At 42.2% G+C, this 9,001-nt stretch overlaps 1 protein-coding gene across 2 annotated transcripts; it reads right to left on the bottom strand.

The window, feature by feature from the left end:
* Positions 1–861: 861 nt before the first annotated feature.
* zbtb21 (zinc finger and BTB domain containing 21) lies at positions 862–9,001 on the bottom strand. Of its 2 annotated transcripts, none has more exons than XM_039776864.1 (2): positions 8,875–9,001; positions 862–6,695 (listed from the first exon to the last, which is right to left on the bottom strand). In XM_039776864.1, exon 2 carries the CDS (start codon positions 6,691–6,693, stop codon positions 3,631–3,633), a length of 3,063 nt encoding a protein of 1,020 aa, XP_039632798.1. In that variant the 5' UTR covers positions 6,694–6,695; positions 8,875–9,001; the 3' UTR covers positions 862–3,630. The 2 variants fall into 2 exon arrangements, with proteins under 2 accessions (XP_039632798.1, XP_039632799.1); XM_039776865.1 differs by lacking the exon at positions 8,875–9,001 and adding an exon at positions 6,777–6,914.

A 9,001-nucleotide genomic window follows, 5' to 3' on the forward strand; every position in this document is an offset into this window, starting at 1 on the left:
TAAAGTCAACAATCATAGCTCTTTCAAACTTAACATTGATTCTGTAAACCTAGCCCAACCTTTGAGATGAAAACTGCTGGCAAAGAGAAACTCCCAAAACTGGATTCTATCATTTTCTTCATGCAAAAGATAGGGCTGAGTTTGCGAGCAGATTTCCTCATCTATGTGAAAACTTCCTCTCTGCACACAATTTCATGGAGTGTGACCTTACACGTGGGTAGGACAGGATTTCCAGTGTGCCATTTTCCCCAAATTAAAGCAAACACCTCCAAAGTTCACTCCCAAGTTTCCAGCCACAAACTGTCACGGTGGCCTGCAGCTTGAAAAACATCCCGCCGGCTCAGGGTTGTCTGCCAACAGGATACGTGTGTGTCCGTTTCCACAAACTGTAGTTACACAGGTAGGTTAATCAACAAGCTTTTTTGCCTCAGCAGCCACATTGACGAAAGTAATGCAATGCTTTTTATGTACAACACAAACTACATATATTTAATTGAAAACCTAATGTTTTAAAGTAGGTATAGGGTTATATATTTGGGAATACATGGCCGAAATGTTCTTTTTGTGTATCACTAAACAGCCCTGTACATTTCCGATCATGTCAGTACTACGCATGGGCCTCTTATTTCTGCTTTGAAGTACTGAGACAGTATGCCAAAGTCAAAATAGAGTTTTGGTGATAAACAAGGTGCAGTGAATCCAGAATGTGTCAATTTCAAATTCAATTTGAAAGTTAAGTGGCATCTAACAAGCTCACTGAGGGTTATGGAAAGTCCTGCAAATGTAGGTAAATGAGGTGTGATTGTAGTTTTGAATGAGCTGCGGGACGCGGTTACCGAATAATTTAAATACCACAAATGGTTGTATATACTCCATTGTTACTCTTTATTACAGAAAAGAAGCACAAAAACTGTAGAAAAACCTAAACACAAAACAGCTGCGAGTTTCAAAAAAGCAACAATAATGCAACCAATGCTGATACAAATATTCATTATTGCAGTGAGAGCACAGGAATACTAAAAAGATCAAACTTTAGTTTACTAACAAAATTGGTACAAAATCAAGGATACAAACACTTCCATGTACACAATTCTAACCATTTCTGTGAAACTTTCAGAAAGTTTTTTTATCACAAGAAATTAAGAGCACTATTATCAATACAGAATTCCTCCAAAGAATTTAACATCACAATGCAGCTCACGTTGCTCATTTAGAGGAAAACAAATTCCCATAGTTTGTGTGGAGCACTCTTTGAATGCAACATCTCCCAAATTGTAGCAATTGTAATAAATTATGACAAAGGTCTAATCCATCAAACCAAAGCGGAACTACGTACTTGTACAAGAATACAATTGTGAAACAACTGGAATACAATCAACACAATCTTTAACAATAATAACCTTTAGGAAGCAGGAACACTTTCTCGCCATTCATAGAATAAAATATTTCCTTTATCATGCTCCCCTGTTCTTGAAAAGCCTGAGTCATACGTCATCTGAATCTCTATTGTGCTTTCATGTAAAATAATATCGAACAAAATATTCTCAAAGTTGCATAAGGCCATCAAAGCATTGTAAAGCTTGGTTAATTACCACACTGGTGTTGGTACCGGGGGCGGTGGACTATGTAACATTAATAATATCATTTTCATATTTATTATTTGAGTATAACCATAAATTGCAATATTATACTGCAGTTTGACTTGAAGTACTGAGACAGTATTGGTAATGAAGGAGATGCGGTCAATCCAGAAAGTGAACATGGTTCAAGTACTAGTGTAGCATTTTTACTAGTAAGCTGGCCTGAGCACCTATTTCACCTATTCCAGCAACATTTAGAATGCTTTATAGTCATTTACCCGTGGAAAAAAAAAAAACTTTCTCAAATCCTATGAGTGACGATTGTCTCAGTCATTTGTAGACACATGAAAAGGATTCACCGGGCTGGTAGTTAGGAAGAAAAATGAAAGAACTGAATGAAGACTGTAAGCAATAAATCCAGGCTGCATACTGAAATGCTAGGCCTAAAACAACAACAAGGTGTCTTGAGGTGTGTTTGATGTACAGTTTGTGATAGAACTTTTTTTTTTTTATTATACTAAAAAGGTCTCATTCGTCAGTCAATCAGCCCGTTAAACAAAATGACGCAAAGGCAATACGGACCTCAAATGTGAGAGAACTAATGCAAAGGAATGCTAAGTATGAAGAAACAAAACAGAAACTACTGAATTGGCCTATTTATCATGTCTACTTCTGCAGCCTAAAACCTCAGTCAGTGAAAGGATCAGGGGTGTGCAACAAAAATCGATTCATATTCAAATCGCGATTCAAAAGAATCAATTCATAGAATTCAAAAAAACGATTAATATTTAAAAATCTATATTTTTTTTTATTGTATGTCTACTGCAATCACATGGGGAAAGTAACTACCTTTACATACTGTGAATCGTTTTTTTAATTGAGAATCGTTTTTTAATCGAAAATTGATTCTGAATCGAATCTTGAGCCTAAAAATCAATATCGAGTCGAATAGTGACATTTTCTGAATCGTGCACCCCTAGAAAGGATCCATGCAAACATTTTGGACTATGTCCCCCTCTAACAGAATCAAACTGTTATACAAAGTGCATATTGAAAACATTGTTGAGGCCACCAATATTATCTTAAGGGTGTCACTCACACCAAGAGATAGATCTGATACAAAAGCAAAAAGCACTACTCTTTAAATCAAACGCAGCCTCCAAAACTCTGAAGCACTTTTTCCACATTGAGAAAACAATGATACAGTTACTAGGGTTGTACCGAATGTAAAAACAATTTGTTTTCCCACTAAAACAAAGGGTGATATCATCACCCTTAAAAAAGTTTGTCTTTTCCAATCAAATCAACTTTCTTTAATGAATATACATTTTCAGTTGCATCAACATAAATGCATGTAGGCAGAACGCTATCTAATAAGGGAATAAAATCATGATGAGATCATAATATAACGCCCTGAGGCTTATAGCAACAGTATGCTACGGCAGAAACAATGCTCTGGAGTTATTGGAAATGTTTGGATCACCCAAGCCGAAAAACAATCCTATGCAGCCACCACTGGAATATTAATTCTACAAATATTATAATACTAATAATAAAAGTACAGCCTAATCTTCATCTGCAACTGTGCAAAAATACCGGGTTTTGCGCAGCATTTCATTGTTGACTTAGAATTTGAATCTCAACGCTGTGAATGAAGTTTTGAACTATGCGGTACAACCCTAGTTGTTACTGTACCTTAAGTGGTACAAGTAATGAGGGGTGCAACTCTGTACCTTGTTTTCTCAAAACACCTAGATAGGTAAATACAAGTAGACAACTAAAAGAGCTTTAAAATAGATAAATGCTTATAGCTCATTTTGAAAGAAAAATAAACCAGTTAGAATCATCTTGTCTCACAGAGGAATCTAGCACTTGATTGCACATTCACGTTTACACCTCTAATGAACATGGCCACTTTAATATATAGGACATTGGAGGCAAGCAGATAAGCTATACATTCAAAGTCTTCCTTTTGTAGGATGAGGTGTGTTTACACGAATATTAAGTATCGTCGATTGAGAGAAATGCACTACTGTAACTCGTCTGATGCTTACACGTGGCTATGACTCTGCTCATGGCTCCAGAGACTAAAGGCCGACTTGAAGGTCCTGTGACAGAGTTTACACATGTACTGCCTCTTAAACGTCAGGGCAGAGAGAGACGGTGCATGGTAAAAGAGTGTGTCGGATTCCTGAGGGCCACCTGCGTTCTCCATGCTGTTGGACCTTGACAGAGGGCTGTGGCTGCTGGGTTGCCGTTCTAGTTCAGGCCTCTTCGTCTTGCTTCCTGAGGAGCCACAGGGCTCTGGGCTGCTGGACTCCTCGGCCATTACTGCAGTGACTGGCGCGGCCGCCGTCTGGGTGGATTTGAGCACAGAGGCTTGTGGGGAGGGACGTTCAGAGGTCTGAGGGGTCGTGGGGGGGGAGGGAGACAGAGGCGAGGGGGCTCTGTCGATCTCTTTGGCTCCGGGTTCGTTAGCAGTCGACATGTGAGACTGGAAGTGGCTCCAAAGGCGGAAGTTGGTCCTGAAGGCTTTGTTGCAGATGTGACAGATGAATGGTTTGATGTGGCATAGCAGCTCCTGGTGTCGTTCCAGGTCTTTGCGAGAGCTGAAAAGATTCCCGCATTTCTCGCATGGCCAGACACCGGCTTCCTCAGGCCCAGATTTGGCAGTCTCTGTGTTTTCCATCTCACTCACAGCCTCCTCTACCGGCTCTTCTTTCACTACCAGCCTGCCGTGATGGCCCATGCTCAGGTCCTCAGGCACATAGGATGAGGAGTCTGAATCGTACATGGGTGGACCTGAGGAGTCACTGTAAGTGATGATCTCTCTTGAGCTCCCGGGTGCTAGAGGCTCATCACTGTAATGCTCCTCTATGAGCATTTCAGACGCCTCTTCACTGTTCTCTTGTTGCTTCAGGTGAATCTGCTCTTTAGCTGTCATCATGTTTTGGTTGTGGACCTCCACCTGGTGGCGCCATATGCTGAAGGAGGTCTTGAAGGTCCGCATGCATTCCAGGCACGTCAGTTTCTTGTACTTACAATGTGCCTCGTGGTCCTTCTTGACTGTTGGACTGGAGAATCGGAGGCCACAGTAGGGGCACACAGTTGCATGCCGACAGCCCCTCTCGTGGTCGCCCTGCTCGAAGAGCGAAGACAGCTTCATATTGCAAAGTCGGCAGGAGTAAACACCAGCGTCTGTGCTCTTCTGTTGAACGTTCTCATCCTGTTCCTGGTAGAGGATACTCTCGTTCGCTGCGTCCTGGTCAGCTTTTTCAGCAGGATGTGTCCTTAAATGCTGTCTGTACTGAGACTGGAACACAAATACTTTCCCACAGTAAGGACATATGAAGCTAGGCCTTGATCTCTTTTTGGTGAGTGCAGGGGACTGCAACCCCTGCTTATTCCTCTTTAACTTCCAAAGCAAGGCTTTCTTTATTTCCCTCTCTCGCACAATATCTATCAACTTCTTTTGAAATTTATCGTCCAGTACAGAGGAGCTGGAGGATGAGGCTGGGTTTTGTACTACACCATGCTGAGTTTGGCAGTGAGTCCACACTTTGAAGTTGGTATGGAAGCGCTTGTGGCAGATGTCGCAAGCATACGGCTTTTCAGGGTTGTGATACATATTTACGTGACGATGTAGCCCAGCACTGGACCTGAAAACCTTTAAACAGTTCCAGCATTTGAAAATCTTGTTCTGAGGCGGTTCCCCACAGTTTTCATTGGAGTCGCTGCTGGCACTCTGAGGTACTGTTTCTGACATTTTCTCATCAAGTGGGAGGGTATGTTCTTTAAATATTTTGTTCTTCTTGAATGGGTACCTTCTGTTGTCCTTCCTTTTCCCGAAAGGATTGAAGTCTGGCCTGGAACCTTGGTCGTAATTTGTTTGCAAGTCTTTAAGATTGACCGGCAGTGCATCTCCAACTGTAATTCGAACAATGTCCATGGGATCAGCGAGTGGACTGCTGGGCTCAGCCTTCACACTGACCTCTCTTTCTACCTGAGTTTTTTCATCGTACCTGCTGGGGTACTTTGACCTGAGAACCAGCGGAGATGATCTTTTTGAATTGCCATTGTGAGCAGACGTTTCTGGCCCGGATGCTTTTGATGCCATTTTAACAACCGACTGTTCACGATTTTGCAGCACCTTGAGCTCCAGTGTGGGTGAGAAGACTGGAACAGGGCTGTCCATGGATAATGATCTTCGGAGTAGGCTTTTTATGAGCGGCCCGCTCCTGTCAATGGTCTGGCTTGGCTCAGGGGCCCGACCCTGAAAGGGCACTTTGGTGTGATAGTGGGTCTCCAGCTCGTCATTCTCCTGTTTAGTGTCCTGGTCAGTGCCAGACTGCAGCCTGATGTGCTGCACTTCCGCATCACTGAAAGACACTGATGATGTCAGCTGGGGCCTAACAGATGTGATGTGGGATGAGTTCCCTTTTAATATGGATGCGTATGGATAGGTGGACTTCCTCCCTGCAGCTTCACTCTGTTCAGATGATTTCCTGCTGATGGAGTCAGAGTTTCGGACTGATTCATATGAGTTGTGTACTGATGGAGGCAGAGCTGACTCTCGAGTAGAGTGGGGAGATAATGATCTCTCCGATGTTTTTCTCGGATAATTTAAGTGCGAGGGATTGGGTGTGTCATTCCGGACCCGACGCACAATGACGCTCCTTGTCTGGACATCGTTCTCCTCCCCTTCTGAGAACGAAAGCCTTTTTCTTGACACACAGTAGGATGCGTGTGGCCTTGTTGACACAATGTTGGTGAGGAAAGGGATTCCCAGGCTGTAGCCCAGCTCTTGAATGGCTGCCAGGCTGCCTTTGTCCACAAAAAGCGAGGCGGAGTAAATGTAATTCAGAACTATCTCAAAGGCGTCAGGCTCACAGAAGTCCAGGTTTACAACTTTCAGTGACTCTGCATCCATCCGTGTGAACAGGGACTGGAAATACTCACTGGTGGCAGCCAGAACACTCTTATGGGCCCGGTACCTCTGGTCCGCCACAACCAGGACTACATCACACATCTGGCCCCGCAGACGCTGCTCATTGAGAGACCCTAACACTGAGAGGGCATGGGAGGGATTGCTGTAATGCACTAGGCTCTCCATGGCTGAAAGACAAGACAAGAGGATTACATTTTAAAGCAGGAATGTAGATACAAAAAAGGTGATTATTAGGTGTAGAGACATACAATAATAGCCAATTAGAGCTTCAATCAATCCATTTTTGCTCCTTCAACTTGTGCATAATTCATCATAAAGCACAGTTTGGCCAACAGATCGTCACCCGGTTGAATGGCACCGGCTATCCAGGATCCCGTCAAGTCTTTTTGATCTAAAAAAAAAACATGTCTGCAATGATTCCCTTCATTGTTTTTTTAAGCCCTAGCAACCTCCACCAACAAGTTAGGGAAGCCGGTATTTAGCGCGAGACGCAAAACAAACATCCACTATAATGATTGGACAGTTGAGAAGAATGCTTAGAGATTGTTTAAGAATAAAATCAACCTAAAACAATACAAGCAGGAGAGGACAAAAATAGGATTTTGAAAAGTGAGGGAGACATGGCTCCCCCATCCCCGGTGGCAATTAGAGGTACTGCTGTCTAATACACCAGCTCTGCAATAAATCATACTTTGATTAAGGTTTTAATTAAGTTTTTGATCTGCTACTGCTATGGACATCTCATAACTACCCTGCACAGACACTTTATACACTCTCTATACCATCATCACCTGTGTGCCTCCTATTTATACCATGTATAATTACCACTGATGTCACTAGTTAGTTATTACAGCATTTACATTTTGTTCCATTGCACTATTTCCTGCCACAAATAATTAGCATTATTTATACCGTTGACATTCTCATTGTTTTATAATAATATATATGCCAATACATCATTATTTATATTCATATCTATATTTTCATAATCCACAATAACACAGTTACACTGCTCATAGTGCTAACTGTCCCACACACTGGGAGATCATTTCACTGTTTGCATTCTAATTTCACTGTTTTAATTCTTGCATATATTTGTGACTCTGTTGCTTTTGTGCATGTGTGTATATTTATGTATGCATGCATTTTTGTGTTAGCATCTTGGGCTGTAGGGAACGATATTTTGTTTCCAAATACTTGGTATGTGAAAATGACAAGAACAAATACTGGACATTAGTTTTAACTAGGTATACCTACTAAACCGGTAACTGAGTGTATTTACATTATCCAGTAATAACACATCAAGACATTAAATTGTGTGTACATATCAATCACCCTCTGGCACACAGCACTTGCAAAAAAAAACTGGTATTATGTAAAAGGCCTACATTAGGTGCATTGGCTTTTCTAACAAGAACAAGTCACTGTTCACCTGATAAAAGTGATCTTCAAATATATTTTTTCACAATCCCAGTTTTCAACAAAAACTAAACTAAAACAATACACACAACAACGCACGTTGCTCGTGGATGTATTATAAGAACGCTGCTCCTTGAGGCGTTTATTTTGAAAATGGTGACCGGAAGGGAGGCTTGTTACTTATGTTGACACTTGCTAAAATAGACTCATGATGGGCAGAAGCTCAAGCTCTATTCATTCTATTCATTCACCCGCTCGGTTGCCTCTTCATCCAAACTTGGGAATCCACGTTAAGAGAACAACGGAGAATATTCGGTCGTGTCAGTCTTCTATGAGGAAGCTCGACTGAGGCTCTCAGCATTAGATCACACAATACGACGTGGCTCAAATTCTCATGACACATAAACTTCTCCGAGCGAAATGTCACTTTCAGTTCAGAAAAATAGTCACGAGTTTGTCATCCTCTGTGGGTAAATGGCGAAAGAACCGAGGCTACGACAGTTTCGCTTTAACAAATTAACGGTTCTGTCAAATCAAGAGGGGGGGAAAGTTGAGCGCGTTTCAATGGACTCCACCGTGGTAATCCCGGAATGAAAACAGAGACGGTGCAGACAGACGAGCGGAGTGCGGGGAGTCAATGGTACACGCTACCTCCCGCTGGAAGTGGGTTTTTTAAAAATCTTTTATTTGTTTGTTTTTTTCAAAAACGGTTCAACCCGACCTGACACGGCGTAGTTGTTGGCTGCAAAATAGGTTGTAGCTGGTCAGCTTTTACAGCAGCACAAGCCCCCTTTCGAGTTACGTCAGGGAGGAAAAGGAAGAAAAAAAAAAAAAAAGCTTCTCTTTAACAGCACTCTACCAACTGCGTCCCCCCCCCTCCCTGCTAGTTTGGCCCAACGTTAAGTTTGGTAACCTATCTACACTTACCCTGCCCGTCGTCAATATGGTCTTTCCTCCGCACAGCCGGGACTTTATTCAGTGTTGTCTAGATTTCTGCGCGCTAGTCGTGATTCCATCCATCTTGAATTTGACGTCATCCCACACCAGGGATGAG

The sequence above is a fragment of the Perca fluviatilis genome, chromosome 16, assembly GCF_010015445.1.
Source record: "Perca fluviatilis chromosome 16, GENO_Pfluv_1.0, whole genome shotgun sequence".
NCBI lineage: Eukaryota > Metazoa > Chordata > Actinopteri > Perciformes > Percidae > Perca > Perca fluviatilis.

Bases quoted from the DNA above. Each gene is read 5' to 3' on its own strand.
- zbtb21 (XM_039776864.1), bottom strand. From the start codon at position 6,693: ATGGAGAGCCTAGTGCATTACAGCAATCCCTCCCATGCCCTCTCAGTG.